Genomic DNA, 21,622 nt, shown 5'->3' with positions numbered 1-21,622 from the left:
TGAAATATGTATTTTTGAGTGGTCTAATTTAGAAGACCATACTGTCATATTGAAGTTTAGAAACGTTAGAAACATGATTTCAGATCAATTGTATCAGATCAATTCTCCGATTATTGAACGAATTGCATAGCAGGTTCGCACAGGGCGAGTGTCGCCCCCTTCGGTTATACATGATGGAATCTTATGCGGAGCGGTTGGGTTTGTTTTGGCAAGGTCTCAAAAGTACTTGGTTTTGAGTAGGGAAAGGGAACAAGGATTCAAACGAATATCAATACATATACACGTAGGACACATCTCCTTATAATATATATATGTCAATAATACGGTGTCAATAATATTCTACTAGAATATGGTTATTACATGATTATTATTATTGACTAATCATTTAATTGAAATATGAGTGTAGATTTGCAATTGTTGCAATTGTACAAGTTGTACTTCACAAATCATAATGACAAAATAAACTTGGCTTTGTAAAAATGTAATATCATGACAGCTTTACCTGCAGTAAAACTTACTGAAAAGAATGTGTGTTATATGCCCCCATGCAACCTTTCTTATATTTAATTAAACCCAACATCCTATGGCTTTTACTAAATAATATTTTTATATTTTGTAAGACTTTAAAAATGCATTTCGCTAATTCAGACACTGGTATTTGGTGACAATACAGGACATGTAAAATAGTAGTTAGCCTACCTCAACACTTCACCCTATTGGTCGACAGGTGAGACACCCCCGCAAAGTCCTCCCAGTACTGGCTATAACAAGCTGGCTCTAGTCATCAGGACTTACATCGTTTGACTTGGATCGCAACCCATCGTATCGTTAGATGTTTTGGGGGTAAATCGGACAGTTTCGTTTGGTTTACTGCATTTGGACAGGAGTAAAAGTTTGAATATAATAACATTTTGCAATGGCTCTTGCTGATGTGATGCTGCAGTCGATTACTACGTTTTCCAGCAGTCCGACTATGGAGGAGAAGCAGTCTGCAATATTCCATGTAAGTGTACGTTGTTCTATGTAATTTCTTCAGCTGAAATTTGCTGAACATTTTTTATGTAATTTGGACGATATGTATAGCCTATTACACACATAAAACAATATACAACTGTTTCGGAAAGAGGTTCTTGACTGAAACAATATTTGAATGCCAATTTCGTTTTATTTGCATTATAGGACTGGAAAGTTGATGGTTGCCATACCAGCGCAACAGGTGACGATTTGAAATCCCAGATCGAAGTGGAGTTCAGTATTGTTGAATCACCTGCGGTGACCAGAGATGAAGACGACCTGGGGAAATTCTTGGATTTAGAGTTCATTTTATCCAACACCATTGGATCTGAAAGTGGAACCAATAACAACTTATCTTCTCAGCAGGCTTACTCCTACTCAATGCCCGAGTCCCCGGAAAGCTGCAGCACAGGGCATGACAGTGAGGGCTCTCAATTTACACCCAACGCATACGGCAGCAGGAATTTCAACACAAGTCCTGGACACAGTCTGGTAGCCGAGCTGCTGACCCCCGAGATGAACTTTCATAGCGACTTACTGCTAGACTACAGCCTGAAACAGCCTGCCACGGACAGGCCGGAGTATACTGAACTGCGTGCCTTGAACACAGCCCCTGCCACTGCAGTGCACTTTGAACTGACTAACTCTCATCCCATGGGATATAAAATAAAGACTGAAACCACTGAGCAGTCGTGCATGATGGCAAGTGACTTCATGGGACACACATATGAACAGAAACACATGCGTTCCATGCACACAGCGTTCGCGCACCATCAACATGCTGCTCAGGGGTTTGCATCGCACGACATGCAACAGAGTGTGTCCCGAGACGGGATGGGGCGCAAAGACTGTCACTTGGCAGAGATTAGCTCTCATCACCAGCATTCTCACATGGCACACCCGCAACAGTATGCCCCATATCCACCACAGTACGCCCATCACCAAGGTGAGCAACAGTACGTGATGTTTAGAGAGCCCATGCGGGTGCACCATCCGTCCATGCCGGGGGTGATATTGACACCACCATCATCGCCACTTTTGGAGTTCTACGCACCAGAAGATAGCAAACCCAAACGGGGCCGCAGGTCTTGGGCGAGAAAACGCACCGCGACGCACAGCTGTGAATTCCCTGGATGTGGGAAGACTTACACCAAGAGTTCCCATCTAAAGGCTCACATGCGAACACACACAGGTAATTATATTTTTCATTTGATATATTTTTCATTGATATCTGCTATGATGTAAAAAAAAAAAAAAATGTTAGCCCCGTTTTTCTAATAATTTCCCACAACATGTAGCTTAACTGTATTTTCTTTGTTATCCATAGGCGAGAAGCCATACCATTGCAATTGGGAAGGCTGCGGGTGGAAATTCGCGAGGTCTGACGAGCTGACGCGTCATTATAGAAAGCACACCGGTCACAGGCCTTTCCAGTGCCACTTGTGCGAGAGGGCATTCTCGCGCTCCGATCACCTTGCGCTGCACATGAAGAGGCACATGTAAACAGAGAAAGTTGGACTTTCAACGTTCTATTTTTGTATCATGGCGCATGACATGTAAATGCTTGTACATATTATCATTCTATTCTAAATTATGGTAGTACAGTATTTAATTAAGGAGAAGAATAGCCTTTCTTGCTTGCTCTTCTATTTATGAGTGTTGGTGACTGCTGATGGTTGCTATTTTTGGCTTTTGAATTAAAACACTGAACAAGGGCAGGACCCAATATGTCTTTACATACTGTACATGTTAAAGCCCATCTATCACTTATGCCTACTGCATCATTTTGATACTTTCACATCAGGTCAGGGTTTTTCCTTTTTTGTTGCTTATTATAAGAAACACCATTATTTTTTTTCTATGGTTTTCTATACTTTTTACAATAAAATATGATGTACATTTAAAAACGGATAGTTTTTTTCTATTTAATAGTTTGAAAGCTTATTATGCTTCTCAAAGTGCTCTTAACTAAATCAGGCACTAAACATGGCTTTTCAATGTTTTATACATTTTTTAAAAATAATAATGCTAAAGTTGTATGGAAATATTGTCCGAAAACTGTACTAGATATACTTGAAGTTCTGGGCAAAATATTTAAAAAAGTATACTTGTAAGGGCAATGCATTTTCATTCTTGGACAGCAACAAATTGTGTTTTACTCTGTAAGAGTGATACCTCTTAATTCGGATACTTTAAACTGCATCAAAGCAAATATTGTTTTGTAAAATCACCAAGACAAAGTGTTAAAAGAGCTCTGTGTTTTATGAAAATAAAATGATATGAAAATAAATAATTGTTTTTCTTTTTCATTTAACATGAATAGTGTTCACATTACAGTATCCAACAAAGGTCTGGCCCAGAAATGGATCTAGTATGAGAAAAGCGGTCCGACCCTTAGCACATGGATGTTGTTCTCTACTTTTCTCATATATTTGAATTCAAAATGAGGAAACCAAAATATGTGTGGCTCTTTAGATGATATCTTACACTCTTAGAAAAACAAGTGCCATCTGGAACCTAAAACAGTTATTCTGCTGTCCCTATAGGAAAACCCTTTGATGAACCCTTTTTCTTTCCAAGTAGAACCCTTTTGGCGTCCACCTAGAACCTAAAACAGTTATTCTGCTGTCCCCATAGGAAAACTCTTTGATGAACCCTTTTTCTTTCCAAGTAGAACCCTTTTGGCGTCCATCTAGAACCTAAAACAGTTATTCTGCTGTCCATATAGGAAAACCCTTTGATGAACCCTTTTTCTTTCCAAGTAGAACCCTTTTGGCGTCCATCTAGAACCTAAAACAGTTATTCTGCTGTCCCCATAGGAAAACTCTTTGATGAACCCTTTTTCTTTCCAAGTAGAACCCTTTTGGCGTCCACCTAGAACCTAAAACAGTTATTCTGCTGTCCCCATAGGAAAACTCTTTGATGAACCCTTTTTCTTTCCAAGTAGAACCCTTTTGGCGTCCATCTAGAACCTAAAACAGTTATTCTGCTGTCCATATAGGAAAACCCTTTGATGAACCCTTTTTCTTTCCAAGTAGAACCCTTTTGGCGTCCATCTAGAACCTAAAACAGTTATTCTGCTGTCCATATAGGAAAACCCTTTGATGAACCCTTTTTCTTTCCAAGTAGAACCCTTTTGGCGTCCATCTAGAACCTAAAACAGTTATTCTGCTGTCCATATAGGAAAACCCTTTGATGAACCCTTTTTCTTTCCAAGTAGAACCCTTTTGGCGTCCACCTAGAACCCAAAACAGTTATTCTGCTGTCCCCATAGGAAAACTCTTTGATGAACCCTTTTTCTTTCCAAGTAGAACCCTTTTGGCGTCCATCTAGAACCTAAAACAGTTATTCTGCTGTCCATATAGGAAAACCCTTTGATGAACCCTTTTTCTTTCCAAGTAGAACCCTTTTGGCGTCCATCTAGAACCTAAAACAGTTATTCTGCTGTCCCCATAGGAAAACCCTTTGATGAACCCTTTTTCTTTCCAAGTAGAACCCTTTTGGCGTCCATGTAGAACCCTCTGTGGAAAAGGTTCTACATGTGACCCAAAAGGGTTGTACCTAAAAGCAAAAAGAGTTCTACTTGGATCCAAAAAGGGTTCACCTATGGGGACAGCCAAAGAACCCTTTTGGAACCCTTTTTTCTAAGAGTGTATTGAGTGTATTGTCAGCTGAGGGCAGGTTCACATCTTCTCTGAGTAATACTAATAATACTCTATTATACAGCATTTCACGCCAAAATGTTTGTACTTGTTGCCTCAAGACATAAGACACTTAGTTTATTTTTTGAATGTCAGCCCCATAAAGTAAACTGCAACTGACGTTAACTTCAGTCTATAATCCCTGTGCTCAAATTCTGAGCACAGGGATTATAAGAACGGCAGGTTGGAACCTACTTCCCTGCTTCTGAACCACCTATGTAATTTAATATTATTGCAAAGCCAAATGAAGAGATGCCATAAACAACAGTTACGACTATATTTATAGTAATACACTGTAAATAGGTGGATTTTTGGGTGCCACTATCCTGATTGGCTGAACAGAAGGCAAATGTCGCCCTCTCGTGTTCATTTGACCAACTTCCATTTATTAGGCTACATTTAAAGTGAAAAATGTTTTAAATTCTATCACCTACCTCATGAGGGCAGTCCTGCACCATTACACTGATATAACCAAGCAGTAATACCTCCAGAATTCAATTGAGCCAAGTCAAAGCAAGGATATCCCTTTTTCCTTGGTCTTAGTATTCATGAAATTGAGTATATTTGTTTACTTTTAATTTCCAAAATGACATTAGCTCACACTTAACTAAATAGAAATACAAACACATGTGCTGACAAAAACTGATGATCTACACTGTAATAATATTGCAATTATAATATGGTCTCTTTATTCACGATTCATTCAGGATTATCCGTAATCATGGTAGCATCCACATTAATGTAGAAGGGTTTAGAAACATATCCTATTCTTTTTCACAATAAAAGTGACTCCAAAATTACACAATGTATTATTTACCATTAATTTGTATTGGGCCCAAAATCATCTGAAACACAATCAAAACAAACTGCAAAGTCACAAGCTTGTAAGCATTGTGTGCTAGGAATATGGGACCAAATTTGAAACTTTTCACTACTTTAATACACATACAAGTAAATTTGTCCCAATATTTTTGGTCCCCTTAAAGGAGGGACTATGTACAGAAAGTGCTGCAATTTCTAAACTGTTCACCCAGTCTGCACTTTAACCCTTATAGTCATTGTATCATTTCAAATCCAAAGTTCTGGAATCAGAGCCAAAACAACAAAACATGTGTCACTGTCCCAACACTTTTGGAGCTATACATGGCCTATATTGAGCTGAATAATACATCTATCTGATATATGGGTGGTTCAACCTGGGTGTCACTTAGCATAGCGTGGGGGACACAATGTTTACTTGAAATGTGTCCCTTCCTAAGGCATCCTAGACATCCTAAGTGACTGGGTAACAAGGTTGCTTGTTGCTGATTGTCTATGATTCTTATGTTTGTAGGGAATGAGGGTGTGCATAATAATTGATTGTTTCCCAAATATATCTAATCCTTTTGGATAGTTGACAGCGCCATTCAATAACTGTACCATCAAGTAGAAGTAGACATATGGTCATAAGTGTTGATTCACATTAGTTCACATTTTAGTATTATACAGTTATACCGTAATAAATTCTCTAGATTCCAGTGATTGACAGTCAAAGCACATGGCAGATTTTAACTCACCTATGTATAGAGTTGGACTAAGTGCAGCAGAGCAATTGGTACTGTACCATGGATTGTTTAATTAATTCATATTATTAACTAATATAATAATAATAAAAATAATAAATGCCATTTACAGGATGCTTTTATGCAAAGCGCCTTACAGTCATGCTTGCATACATTTTACGCAGGTGAAATCCTGGGAATCGATCACATAATCCTGGCGTTACAAGTGCCATGCTCTACCAACTGAGATACTAAGGAACATTACTACTCTGATGCATAATTGCCATGGTAACTCTCCTCTTGTGCCTCATGCTCCGAGTGGCTCTACGCCTCCTGCGGGCTGGGCGAGAAGTGGATCGTCTGCATCTGAGCATGATAGTATATAGTATATAGTATTATATCCAGTGAGTGGGCTCGGAATCGGCTTGGGCGGGATCCAGATCGTCATACTTTCATATTGACCTTGTGCCACACCGGGATATTCAGTAATACCGGCACTGAACACAAGGAGTGCTTTTCAATCACCACTGAGCCTTGGTAATCCAAAGGTTAGCAATGCAAACAAGCACATGTAAAATCCCATAGAGAATGCTAGCTAAAAGATACCAAGCGCACTGTGAACATTTTATAGTCTCTGACCGAAAGTATTTACAGGACAGACATCCCAGCTCATAAAGTTATACAAGTAACAAACAAATTCTACTCACAGTTTACTGCACACACAGAACAAATATTAGACAGCGAGGTTCTTGATCCAGGAGACGATTCTCTGCTCTTACCAAGCAAAGCTTATTGTGGAAAGCAAACCACTTAAAATATATATATATATATATTTAGGGGGTAGATCAGCTTTAATATTGCAGATAGATTGTAACTTCCATTAATGTAATTGTCTGCATAATTTTCAATCCCCCATATATACAGTTGTAGTCGGACGTTTACATACACCTTAGCCAAATACATTTAAACTCAGTTTTTCACAATTCATGACATTTAATCCTAGTAAAAATTCCTTGTTTTAGGTCACTTAGGATCACCAATTTATTTTAAGAATGTGAAATGTCAGAATAATAGTAGAGAGAATGATTTATTTCAGATTTGATTTCTTTCATCACATTCCCAGTGGGTCAGAAGTTTACATACACTCAATTAGCATTTGGTAGCATTGCCTTTAAATTGTTAACTTGGGTCAAACGTTTGGCGTAGCCTTCCACAAGCTTCCCACAATAAGTTGGGTGAATTTTGGCTCATTCCTGCTGACAGAGCTGGTGTAACTGAGTCAGGTTTGTAAGCCTCCTAGCTCTCACACACTTTTCCAGTTCTGCCTACACATTTTCTATAGGACTGAGGTCAGAGCTTTGTGATGGCCACTCCAATACCTTGACATTGTTGTCCATAATCCATTTTGCCACAACTTTGGAAGTATGATTGGGGTCATTGTTCATTTGGAAGAACCATTTTCGACCAAGCTTTAACTTCCTGACTGATATATTGAGATGTTGCTTCAATAAACAGTTGAAGTCGGAAGTTTACATACACTTAGGTTGGAGTCATTAAAACTTGTTTTTCAACCACTCCACAAATCTCTTGTTAACAAACCATAGTTTTGGTAAGTCGGTTAGGACATCTACTTTGTGCATGACACAAGTCATTTTTCCAACAATTGTTTACAGACAGATTATTTCACTTATAATTCACTGTATCACAGTTCCAGTGGGTCAGAGGTTTACATACACTAAGTTGACTGTGCCTTTAAACAGCTTGGAAAATTCCAGAAAATGATATAATGGCTCTAGAAGCGTCTGGTCGGGTAATTGACATGATTTGAGTGAATTGGAGGTGTACCTGTGTATGTATTTCAAGGCCTACCTTCAAACTCAGTGCCTCTTTGCTTGACATCATGGGAAACTCAAAAGAAATCAGCCAAGACCTCAGAAAAAAATAGTTGACCTCCACAAGTCTGGGTCAATTTCCAAGCGCCTGAAGGTACCACGTTCATCTGTACAAACAATAGTACGCAAGTATTAACACCATGGGACCACGCAGCCATCATACTGCTCAGGAAGGAAACACATTCTTTTTCCTAAAGATGAATGTACTTTGGTGCTTAAAGTGCAAATCAATCCCAGAACAACAGCAAAGGGCCTTGTGAAGATGCTGGAGGAAAAAGGTACAAAAGTATCTACATCCACAGTAAAATGAGTCCTATATCTACATAACCTGAAAGGCCACTCAGCAAGGAAGAAGCCACTGCTCCAAAACTGTCATAAAAAAGCCAGACTATGGTTTGCAACTGCACATACAGAAAAATATCGTACTTTTTGGAAAAATGTCCTCTGGTCTGATGAAACAACAATAGAAATGTTTGGCCATAATGACCATCATTATGTTTGGAGGAAAAAGGGGGAGGCTTGCAAGCCGAAGAACACCAACCCAACCGTGAAGCACGGGGGTGGCAGCATCATGTTGTGGGGGTGCTTTGCTGCAGGAGGGACTGGTGCACTTCACAAAATAGACGGCATCATGAGGCAGGAAAATTATGTGGATATATTGAAGCAATATCTCAAGACATCAGTCAGGAAGTTAAAGCTTGGTCGCAAATGGGTCGTCCAAATGGACAATGACCCAAATGGACAATATACATATACATATACATATACATTCAAGGGTTTTTGTTTATTTGTATTATTTTCTACATTGTAGATTAATAGTGAAGATATTAAAACTATGAAATAACACATATGGAATTATGTAGTAACCAAAATGTTAAACAAATCTAAATATATTTTATATTTCAGATTCTTCAAAGTAGCCACCCTTTGCCTTGATGACAGCTTTGCACAGTCTTAGCATTCATTCAACTAGCTTCATGAGGTACTCACCTGGAATGCATTTCAATTAGTGGAGTGGAGCAGGTTGAGAGCTTCAAGTTGTAGTGGCTGTAGTGGAGCAGGTTGAGAGCTTCAAGTTCCATGGCGTCCACATCACCAACAAACTACCATGGTCCAAGCACTCCAAGAATGTCAAGAAGAGGGCATGACAAAACCCATTCCTCCTCAGGAGACTGAAAGGATTTGGCATCCTCAGATCCTCAAAAGGTTTTACAGCTGTAACATCAAGAACATCCTGACTGGTTGCATCACTGCCAGGTACGGCAACTGCTCGGCCTCCGACCGCAAGGCACTACAGAGGGTAGTGTGTACGGCCCAGTACATCACCTGGGCCAAGCTTCCTGCCATCCAGGACCTCTATACCAGGTGGTGTCAGAGGATGGCCCTAAAATTTGTCCAAGACTCCAGTCACCCTAGTCATAGACTGTTCTCTCTGCTACCGCACAGCAAGTGGTACCGGAACGCCAAGTCTAGGTCCAAGGGGCTTCTAAACAGCATCTATCCCCAAGCCATTAGACTTCTGAACAGCTAATCAAAGGGCTACCAACAAAAACACAACAGTTGGAACCAAAAATCTCAAATTTGGACTCCAGACCAAAGGACAAATTTCCACTGGTCTAATGTCCATTGCTCATGTTTCTTGGCCCAAGCAAGTCTCTTCTTATTATTGGTGTCCTTTCATAGTAGTTTCTTTGCAGTAATTCGACCATGAAGGCCTGATTCACACATTCTCCTCAGAACAGTTGATGTTGAGATGTGTCTGTTACTTGAACTATGTGAAGCATTTATTTGGGCTGCAATTTCTGAGGCTGGTAACTATAAGGAACTCTGCAGCAGAGGTAACTCTAGGTCTTCCATTCCTGTCGCGGTCCTGATAAGAGCCAGTTTCATCATAGCGCTTGATGGTTGTTGCGACTGCACTTGAAGAAACTTACAAAGTTCTTCAAATGTTCCGTATTGACTGACTTTCATGTTTTAAAGTAATGATGGACTGTCATTTCTCTTTGCTTATTTGAGCTGTTCTTTCCATAATATGGACTTTGTCTTTTACCAAATAGGTCTATATTCTGTCTACCCCCCCCGCCCCTACCCCCCAACCTTGTCACAACACAACTGATTGGCTCAAACGCATTAAGAAGGAAATCAATTCCAAACATGTACATTTAAGAAGGCACACCTGTTAATTTAAATGCATTCTAGGTGACTACCTCATGAAGATGATTGAGAGAATGCCAAGAGTAGGCAAAGCTGTCATCGAGGCAAAGGCTATTTGAAGAATCTCAAATATAAAATATATTTTGATTTGTTTAACACATATGATTCCATATGTGTTATTTCATAGTTCTGAAGTATTCACTATTATCCTACAATGTAGAAAATAATCAAGAATATCCTTTGAATGAATAGGTGTTCTAAAACGTTTTACCAGTAGTGTATCTTGTCTGTATATACGAGAACAAACGGGATTGCCCAGGTGGAACTCCTGATCGACATGTTTACTTGGTGCATTGACTTGGTTGGAGCCTCTCCAGCGTGCTGATAGTAAACAATGATTCCTTTAAGAATGACTTTGAGGGGGGGACAAAATGGCACCGTAGAGAGAACACTGTGTTCTGTGTATATTTTTACATTAATCTCCTAGCTTGAAAAAGTGGTAGAATTGGCTAAATAAGTTATCCTACAATGAGTCTTGACGGCTATTTCTCAAAATTCTCCGACAACATGCCCAACAGAACTACGAAGAACTCGACCAAAACCACCATCCTTGTAGATGCTAATGTTAGCGAAGCTAACACCATTGCGGATCCAGGCACAATGGACCTGGTGATTCAAAAGATGACTGATAACATTACTAAAGTGATCGATGTTAAGATAAGAACGGTCTTGGAAGCAATAGCAGTCCATTCAGCTGAACTACAGAGGGTTGTGAAACGTGTTGATGAGGAGGAAGGAAGAATTGCTACAGTGGAAACTTCAACTACATCTATGGACACTAAGATAAAAGCACTTGAGAAACAGGTGCGTGAAATGGCGGAGCACATTGACGACTTGGATAATCGAGGACGCAGATGCAACATTCGTGTTGTGGGACTCCCGGAAAATGCTGAAGGGACAGGTTCAGTAAAATTCTTTGAGGAATGGATCCCTGGCTACCTACAAATGGACACTAAGGCTGGTCGTGTGAAGTTGGACAGAGCCCATCAAATCTCAAGCACCGATACACGGTCCCAACCAGTGCCCACGGCCAGTGGTTATAAAGTTCCACAACTTCACCGACAAGCAGCGTGTCATGGATGCGGCTATAAACTTCGGCTCTGATGGTAGTCAACGTAAATGTAACACTTCAGGTGTCGTAGGTGTGTGGAGTCAAACGCAGGAGACAGTGAGTGCAAAGCTGTGCGTCTTTAATAGCGCCAACGCATCCCAGGGTGCTCACAATAGTAACGGCCCCAAACACAGGGAATGAGAATGTACAACAGAAAACGTAACGACCAGGCACTAACACGTACTTCTAACAACAGAGCCGAAGGTTACACTGCAATAATCCCGCACAACAACCAGGCGGGCCGGCTGTCTAATAAAGACAAACTAATTAGCTGATTTAATCATGAACAGGTGCTACCACTAAACATACAAGGAGGGAGAGGAAAAACAATCAGTGGCAGCTAATAGGCCGGTGACGACGACCGCCGAGCGCCAACCGCCCGGGAAGGGGAAACACCCTCGGTCGGACTCGTGACAGTACCCCCTCCTGACGCGCGGCTCCCGCAGCGCGCCGACACCGGCCTCGAGGTCGCCCCGGAGGACGAGGTGCAGGGCGATCCGGATGGAGGCGATGGAAATCCCTCAACATGGATGGATCCAAGATGTCCCTCACCGGTACCCAGCACCTCTCCTCCGGACCGTACCCCTCCCAGTCCACGAGGTACTGCAGGCCCCTCACCCGGCGTCTTGAGTCCAGAATGGCCCGGATCGTGTACGCCGGGGTCCCCTCGATGTCCAGAGGGGGGAGGGACCTCCGGTACCTCACTGTCCTGCAGGGGACCAGCTACCACCGGCCTGAGGAGAGACACATGAAACGAGGGGTTAATTCGATAATAGGAAGGGAGTTGTAATCGATAACACACCTCGTTTATTCTCCTCAGGACTTTAAAGGGCCCTACACACTGCGGACCCAGCTTCCGGCAGGGCAAGCGGAGAGGTAGGTTTCGGGTCGAGAGCCAGACCCTGTCCCCCGGTACAAACACGGGGCCTCACTGCGGTGGCGGTCAGCACTCCTCTTCTGCCGTCCACTCGCTTGTCGTAGAGACTCCTGGACGGCCCTCCAGGTCTCCTTGGAGCGCTGTACCCATTCCTCCACCGCAGGAGCCTCGGTCTGGCTCGGATGCCATGGTGCCAGGACCGGCTGGTATCCCAACACACACTGAAAAGGGGACACGTTAGTAGAGGAGTGGCGTAGTGAGTTCTGAGCCATTTCAGCCCAGGGAATGTATCGTGCCCACTCCCCTGGCCGATCCTGGCAATACGACCGCAGAAACCTACCCACCTCCTGGTTCAATCTCTCCACCTGCCCATTACTCTCGGGGTGATAACCGGAGGTCAGGCTGACAGAGACCCCCAAACGTTCCATGAACGCTCTCCATACCCGAGACGTGAATTGGGGGCCCCGATCAGAAACGATGTCCTCCGGCACCCCGTAGTGCCGAAAGACATGGGTAAATAATGCCTCCGCAGTCTGCAGGGCTGTAGGGATACCGGGCAACGGGAGGAGACGGCAGGACTTAGAAAACCGATCCACAATCACTAGAACCGCGGTGTTCCCCTGAGACGGCGGAAGATCGGTCAGGAAATCTATGGACAGATGTGACCATGGCCGCTGTGGAACGGGGAGGGGTTGTAGCTTCCCTCTAGGAAGGTGCCTAGGAGCCTTACTCTGAGCGCACACTGAGCAAGAGGAGACATAACCCTTAACGTCCTTAACCAACGTAGGCCACCAATACCTCCCCTGAAGGCTCCCCACTGTCCTCGTCACCCCAGGGTGACCCGAGGAGGGTAGGACGTGAGCCCACCGAATCAGCTTGTCCCGAACATCAAGCGGCACGTACCTTCGCCCCGCTGGACACTGAGGAGGCGCGGGTTCAGCCCGTAACGCCCGCTCGATGTCCGAGTCCACCTCCCATACCACTGGGGCTACCAGCTTAGAGGCGGGAAGGATGGGAGTAGGTTCGGTGGACCCATCCTCGGTGTCGTAAAGGCGGGACAGTGCGTCAGCCCTCACGTTCTGGGAGCCCGGTCTATAAGACAAAGTAAACCGGAACCGGGTGAAGAATATGGCCCACCTTGCCTGACGTGGGTTAAGTCTCCTTGCAGCCCGAATATACTCCAGATTCTGGTGGTCGGTCCAGATGAGAAAAGGGTGCTTAGCCCCCTCAAGCCAGTGTCTCCACACCTTCAGAGCTCTAACCACCGCTAGCAACTCCCGGTCCCCCACATCATAGTTACGCTCCGCTGGGCTGAGCTTCCTTGAGAAGAAAGCGCAGGGGCGGAGTTTTGGTGGCGTACCCGAGCGCTGTGATAGCACGGCACCCACCCCAGCCTCGGACGCGTCCACCTCCACTATGAATGCTAGAGAGGGATCCGGATGCGCCAACACGGGCGCCTCAGTGAACAGCGCCTTCAACTTGTTGAATGCCCTGTCCGCCTGTGCTGACCACTGCAATCGCACCGGGCCCCCCCCCAGCAGTGAGGTAATGGGAGCCGCTATCTGGCCAAAACCCCGGATAAACCTCCGGTAGTAGTTGGCAAAACCCAAAAACCGCTGCACCTCCTTTACCGTGGTTGGAGTCGGCCAATTACGCACGGCCCTAATGCGTTCACCCTCCATCACCACCCCGAGGTGGAAATGCGATATCCCAGAAAAGAGACGGCTCGTTTAGAGAACACGCATTTCTCAGCCTTGACGTATAGGTCATGCTCCAGCAGTCTTCCAAGCACTTTGCGCACCAGAGACACATGCGCGGTGTGAGTGGCCGAGTAGATCAGAATGTCATCGATATAAACAACCACCCCTGACCGCACAGGTCCCTGAGAATCTCGTCTACAAAGGATTGGAAAACGGCTGGAGCATTCTTTAACCCATACGGCATGACGAGGTACTCATAGTGGCCGGATGTAGTACTAAATGCGGTTTTCCACTCGTCTCCCTTCCGAATACGCACCAGACTATACGCGCTCCTGAGATCCAGTTTTGTGAAGAACTGCGCTCCGTGGAACGATTCCACCGCCGTAGCGATGAGAGGTAGAGGGTAACTATACCCCACTGTGATGGCGTTTAGACCTCTATAATCGATACACGGACGCAAACCTCCCTCCTTTTTCCTCACAAAAAGAAACTCGAGGAGACGGGTGAAATGGAGGGCCGAATGTACCCCTGTCCCAGCGACTCCGTGACATATGTCTCCATTGCCAACGTCTCCTCCTGGGACAGCGGGTACACATGACTCTTGGGAAGCGCAGCGTCTACCTGGAGATCTATCGTACAATCCCTTCCCGGTCGATAAGGTGGTAATTTAGTCGCTTTCACTTTACTGAAAGCGATTGCCAAATCGGCATACTCGGGGGAATGCACACCGTGGAACCCTGGTCTGGACTCTCCACCGACGTGGCACCGATGGAAACTCCCAAACACCTTCCAGAACACTCCTCTGACCACCCCTGGAGAACCCCTTGTCTCCACGAAATTTTAGGATTGTGCCGGGCCAGCCAGGGAGTCCCCAGCACCACTGGAAACGCAGGCGAATCAATAATAAAAAAACTGATACGCTCCCTATGATTCCCCTGCGTCACCATGTCCAGTGGGACCGTGGTCTCCCGACCATCCCTGACCCTAATGGCCGGCTATCTAGGGAGTGCACGGGGAAAGGAGAATCTATCGGCACCAGCGGAACCCCTAACTTAAGGGCGAGTCCGCGATCCATAAAGTTCCCAGCTGCGCCTGAATCGACTAGCGCCCTATGCTGGGAAGAGGGAAAAAAGTGAAGGAAAGAGATTAAGACAAACATATGGCCAACAAGGGATTCTGGGTGAGTCTGATGCTGACTCACCTGGGGTGACCGAGAAGCGTTCCGCCTGCCATCTCTACTCCCAGACGGACCCCCAGCACCGATCAGACGTGTGTCCTCTCCGACCACAGTTGGTGCAGGGAAGGCCTCCTCCTCCGGTACCCCTCGGCGCAGCCCCTCCCAACTCCATCGGAATGGGAGCGGAGGGGCCGGGTGGTGGAACGCACAGGACCCTCTCTGAACGCCCGCGGGCAGCCAGCAGATTGTCCAGTCGAATGGACATGTCAATCAGCTGATCCAGTGACAGAGTGGTGTCCCGACACGCTAACTCCCGGCGGACGTCCTCTCGGAGACCACACCTGTAGTGGTCCATAAGGGCCCTGTCGTTCCACCCAGATCCGGCTGCCAAGGTCCGGAACTCCAGCGTAATCCTGGGCGCTCCTCCTCTCCTGCCTGAGATGAAAAGTCGTTCTCCCACCGCTCGGCCGTCTATAGGGTGATCAAATACGGCACGGAAGCGGCAGGAAAACTCTGGGTAGTGCTCCCGCTGAGTCTGGGCCATTCCAGACTGCGTTCGCCCACTCCAGAGCACGACCCGTGAGGCAGGAGATGAGGACACTCACCCTCTCCGCTCCTGAGGGAGGGGGTCTAACGGTGGCCAGGTATAGCTCCAGCTGAAGCAGAAACCCCTGGCAACCCGCCGCCGCTCCATCATAAGCCCTCGGTAGCGTCAGACGAAGGGTGCTGGAGTCGAGTGATGGGGAGACCGGAGTCGGGGGTGCCGAAGGTGGAGAGAGGAGACCACTCCTCTCCCATCGGTCCATTCTCTCCATCACTTGATCCATTGCGGATCCGATCCGATGGAGAATGGTGGTGTGGTGGAGAACCCGTTCCTCCATCGATGGGAGAGGGTTGGCTGCTGCTCCTGCTGACTCCATTCGATTTGATCAGGTGCGGGATTCTGTAACACTTCAGGTGTCGTAGGTGTGTGGAGTCAAACGCAGGAGACAGTGAGTGCAAAGCTGTGCGTCTTTAATAGCGCCAACGCATCCCAGGGTGCTCACAATAGTAACGGCCCCAAACACAGGGAATGAGAATGTACAACAGAAAACGTAACGACCAGGCACTAACACGTACTTCTAACAACAGAGCCGAAGGTTACACTGCAATAATCCCGCACAACAACCAGGCGGGCCGGCTGTCTAATAAAGACAAACTAATTAGCTGATTTAATCATGAACAGGTGCTACCACTAAACATACAAGGAGGGAGAGGAAAAACAATCAGTGGCAGCTAATAGGCCGGTGACGACGACCGCCGAGCGCCAACCGCCCGGGAAGGGGAAACACCCTCGGTCGGACTCGTGACAGTAAAGGTCTCATTCTTCAATGATTATTCCACAGCGGTTGTACGAAGACGCAAAGCATTTGATGAGGCGAAGGCGCGCCTCAAGAGAATGAAGATGGACTACGCACTGCTGTACCCTGCCACATTGAAGATTATGGTCAATAGATCGCCTAAAAAACTCTACACACCGGAAGAGGCTGCTGCGTTTATTGACTCTCTCGGGTAAATAACTTTAAGCTGCACCTCCGCAGCATTGGACAACTTTTTAAAATGTTTAGTTGAATCTGATCATGAAACAGTGGTGTGAGTCCTCACGTACTCCGGCTCAGTAATATTCGTATCTTTATTATTTTTCTTGCTAAAGTAATTGCCACTATAGCTCAGGCTGAGATATGTGTGAATCCATATTGGTGCCCAGGCTTGGTTTTAGGTGGAAGAGCCTCAATCTTCTTCTATTGATTTTCATTTCCATATATATAAAGGATGAGGCTATTGAGTGGCAATGCAGACTTAAGAGTCTACATTGGAGAGTTGAAATCCCCTGCATGTTAGCTAGTGGGAAAACCCCCTTTTGGATATTTACATGTTTAATTTTTGGGTTTAGTATAGTTCGAGTTCAGGGTTCATATCGTTTGTTTATGCTCGGTGAGATAGAGGAGAGTTCAACACATAGAAAAAGGTACCACCCCACTTTTACAGTAGGATTCAGTCTGGATATTGAATGGTCAAGGTGCAATGGCAGGTAACAGACTGTGTGTATGTACATGGAACATTAGAGGGAGCCATAACCCCATTAAAAGGAAGAAGGTACTGTCTTTTAAAAAAAAGAAAATATTGATATTGCCCTGTTGCAAAGAAACTAATTTGGATGATAAGGAGCACCTGAAATTACAACAAGGGGGGTTTGGTCAATTGTTTTTCTCATCATTTACATCCATAAGTAGAGGTGTAGCAATTATTGTGAAAAATAACTTACCACTTAAGGTCTTGAATTGTGGTTTGTTGTCTTCTTGTATTGAACACAGATCGACCCGTCTTCAATTTGATCGATTATTAACTTTTAAAAATACCCAAAGTTGTATTACAAAAGTAGTTTGAAATATTTTGGCAAAGTTTATATGCAACTTTAGAAATATTTTGTAGTGACGTTGCTCATTTAGGAAACGGTTTTTTCTGGATCAAACGCGCCAAATAAATTGACATTTTGGATATATACGGACGGAATTAATCGAACAAAAGGACCAATTGTGATGTTTATGGGACATATTGGAGTGCCAACGAAAGAAGCTCGTCAAAGATAAGGCATGTTTTATATTTTATTTCTGCGTTTTGTGTGGCGCCTGCAGTCTTGAAATATGCTACCCTCTTGGTTTACTGTTGTGCTATCATCAGATAATAGCTTCTTATGCTTTCACCAAAAAGCCTTTTAAAAAGCTGAAATGTTGGCTGGATTCACCACGAGTGTAGCTTTAATTGAGTATCTTACATGTGTGATTTAATGAAAGTTTGATTTTTATATCAATTTATTTGAATTTGCCGCGCTGCCTTTTTGCCTGGTTTTTGGCCAAGTGGAACGCAAGCGTCCCCTATACCATAAGATGTTAACAAGAAGTTAAGCTTTTAAAAAATGTAAGACACTTGTATTTTCATGCGTGTTTAATATTAAGATTTTTGTATTTTGAATTTCAAGCTCTGCAATTTCAGACAGCCCAATTAAACAACAGGTTTCATATTCTGACTAGTGTATGTCCCAGGGACAGTTTTTACAGAACTGTATATCAATGCAAAAGGCCAAAATGGCAATGATTACAAATGCAGTAAACTTGATTAAGTTTATTTTCTTTCTTCCAGGACTAATGGAATGTCCATTACCATGTTTATCAATGATTCTGTATCTCTCCATTTGAAAGTCTTCCTGAGGCAGGTACCTTAGAAGAGCAGTTATTGAAACTCTGTACTATACAGTATATTCATACCCGAATAAAGCTGTTAATGGAGCTCCCAAATTAAGTAAAGCATGGCTATTTTGTTTGTTTTTACACTACAGTTTTTACCACACACGCCAGCACCCACACACAACTCACCTTAATAAGAAATGTAGTGTAAAACTCAATGTAAACCTGATGCACAAAATATTTGAAATGTTTGAAATATCATTAAATAATGTCAGAGGTACAGGGAAACAAACACTCATTTAATGGGGTTGAATGACCTCTGGCCTCTGTCCACGCTTCCTAGTGAGGCCTGATCACCCTCACTAGAAATACTAGAGACATTGGGTGAGATTTAAATGGGCTATGTAAAGACTAGATAATTAGGAAGAAGTTTATGATTTCTCAACAATCCTATGTGGGATTCGGAACAACAGAAGGAGAGAGGGAGAGCGCTGCCCCTGAATGAAGGACACATGTCTCTAGACTATTCTACTATTCCTTTAATAACCTTATGGGATACAATTAAGTTAAGATTGAGTTATCAAGGGTTCACATTTGTTATTTATTTTAATTTAACAGGCAGTGTTGTTTTCTGGACGCATTAATCACGATGTGAGTCGTGTCCAAAGGGGGGAATTACCAGTCCCTTGCGGCCCTTTGGTAAATTGATTTTCTTCACATGCCTGCCTGTAAAATAAAAATATATATGTTGGTAGTGGTTGAAAGTTACTCCAAATGGATTGAAGTTTTCCCCACCTCTAGTTTTATATGTAGAAGTGTATTTCTGTTGTGTTGTTTGTTTTTGTCTCGCTTCTATACAAATCTCCCCAGATTGGGTCTGCTGGATGGTTGGGATTTCTCCCTAAGGATTAGCTCTCTGACTCCCTGATCCTGTAATGTTGTAGTGAGATCGCCAAGATAATAGGGTATAAGTATAAGACAATTTTGGGAAAAAATGGTTTCAACCATGTGATGTTCTTCTCTTTAACATTTGTCTTAGAAATCTGTATTAAGAATATTGGCAGTAGTAATAGTTTGTCATACAGTGAATAATTTGTCATTTGTCATACAGTAAATAATAAGTCTGGATTTCCTGAATCAGAAATGCCCTAAACTAAACTGTTGTTCTGGTCTGTCCTCTCTTGAGGTTATGGCGAAGGTGACCACAGATGGTATCTAGATGCATGGAAAAGATAATTTAGCTGAGAACAGTGTGAACCTCTCCCCCTCTAACTGGTTGAAGTAATGCCGAAAATGGCGTTCAGTATGGTCCTTCACCACTTCTACCGTGAGACCTGAGTCCGAGCCAGCAACCTGTACACAGCATCCAGTTGAAGCTATCAACTGCATTTTCTCTCATTCATTTTCTCTCAGGAGTGCGACATGAGTTCACGTGGAGTGAGCATGGAGAGAGATCACATCCACACTTCTCTCATGCTGCTGGTGTACTGGTAGGTGTACTGGAAAGTGGACAAAGACATAATGGACTGTTAAGAGACAGTGGCAGCTTAGGTGAGAGACATTATCAAGGGCCATCCTCTTTGAACATGTGCCATTGGGAGGACGAACTGAAACGCCAGAAGAACGAGTGCCGGGAGGGAGGTGGGTGGTCAATTGTGCCCGTAATTAATTTAGGCTTATCCCCCAAAAATTATTTGTGACCTGTTTTAGGAAACTAGGCGTATGTCGCGGGTCATTACTTCACAGGAGAGCTTTTTGAACATAAACATTTCTAAATCAAAATGCATTTTTTGAGGCAACAATGCCTTCTCGAACTTGTGAACTTTCATGTGCCTTAATAACAAACTTGTATGCCATCTGTAAATACAAATACATATTTTAAATTATGAGCCTAGTTGGTTTAGTCACAGAAAAAGTCAGCAACCTTCCCATTAGCCATGATTGGCTGAGATAATGACTGGGCTGGATATCCTGAGAGATGAGTTTGGATTGGTCTGCCATATAGCACACTTCTGTAACTTTGAGCTGGTCAGTATGTCTAGGTAATCCTGTCTAATGCGGCTTTTGAATTTTTTTATTGTGATGTAAAAATGCATAAACCTAAAGTCAGGTTAAAGTCTACTGTTAGCTAGCTAACGATACGTGTATACTCTCCACTTTTTGGAGGACCGAGTTTTGAAAATCAGTGGAATTTGAGTATGATAGGTAAGGAGATGGAGAAAACACCTGTCTCCAGATTACATCTTCAAACTAAGTGCAACCATCCGACAGGAGACGTGTCCATTTTAAGATATTACTAATTTCAAATTTTGACAGAAAGTAGTTTCATTTCAAGTTAAAGGGTAATGTTAGCTAGCCTACTTGCTCGCTAGCTAACGTTACGTGTATAGTCTGATTATTCCTATCTCAGAGTCATTGAACCTGGTTGGTTAGCTACCTGCAGATTCATGGAGCATAGTAACGTCATGATTTGGGATTATGGTTCATTGTTTAGCTAGCTAGCTAGCTAGCTACATGTCTTAACAAAATCTCTCTGGGATAGGGGGCGGTATTTTCACGTCCGGATGAAAAGCGTGCCCAAAGTAAACTGCCTGCTACTCAGGCCCAGAAGCTAGGATATGCATATTATTAGTAGATTTGGGTAGAAAACACTCTGAAGTTTTTAAAACTGTTTGAATAATGTCTGTGAGTATAACATAATTTATTTGGCAGGCATAACCCCAAGCACAATCCATCTGTTTTCCATTGGTTTCCTGTGACAAGCCCATTTTAATAGAAATATGCTTGCAGTTCCTATAGCTTCCACTAGATGTCAACAGTCTTTAGAAATTAGTTGATGTTTTTCTTTTGAGAATTGAAAAAGTAGCCATTTCCTTTCTGGGTGTATAGCCAAGTGGACTGTTTTGTTTGGGGCGCTTGACCTAAAGCTCGTTCCACTTTCATTTTATCCGCTATTGAATGCAGTTTATCCCATCTTAAATTTGATTGATTATTTACGTTTTAAAATACCTAAAGTTGGATTAGGAAAGTTGTTTGAAATGTTTGGACAATGTTTACAGGTAATTTATTAGATATTTTGTAGTCATGTTGGGCGAGTTGGAACCTGTGTTTTTCTGAATCAAACACGCCAAATAAATTGACATTTTGAAGATATAACGACGGAATTAATCG

The 21,622-nt window shown here is 43.5% G+C and overlaps 1 protein-coding gene across 2 annotated transcripts; it reads left to right on the top strand.

Annotated features, from left to right (window-relative positions):
• Nucleotides 1–775: 775 nt before the first annotated feature.
• On the top strand, nt 776–3,301 carry LOC118394658 (Krueppel-like factor 4). 2 transcript variants are annotated; one of them, XM_035788095.2, is made up of 3 exons: nt 776–1,003; nt 1,180–2,206; nt 2,342–3,301. In XM_035788095.2, the coding sequence occupies exons 1-3, from the start codon at nt 917–919 to the stop codon at nt 2,515–2,517; spliced, it is 1,290 nt and encodes a 429-aa protein (XP_035643988.1). In that variant the 5' UTR covers nt 776–916; the 3' UTR covers nt 2,518–3,301. The 2 variants fall into 2 exon arrangements, with proteins under 2 accessions (XP_035643988.1, XP_035643987.1); XM_035788094.2 differs by having other exon boundaries at nt 776–1,009.
• Nucleotides 3,302–21,622: the final 18,321 nt, after the last annotated feature.

The sequence above is a fragment of the Oncorhynchus keta genome, chromosome 15, assembly GCF_023373465.1.
Source record: "Oncorhynchus keta strain PuntledgeMale-10-30-2019 chromosome 15, Oket_V2, whole genome shotgun sequence".
Lineage (NCBI taxonomy): Eukaryota > Metazoa > Chordata > Actinopteri > Salmoniformes > Salmonidae > Oncorhynchus > Oncorhynchus keta.
This window is presented reverse-complemented; position numbering and strand designations above follow the sequence as displayed.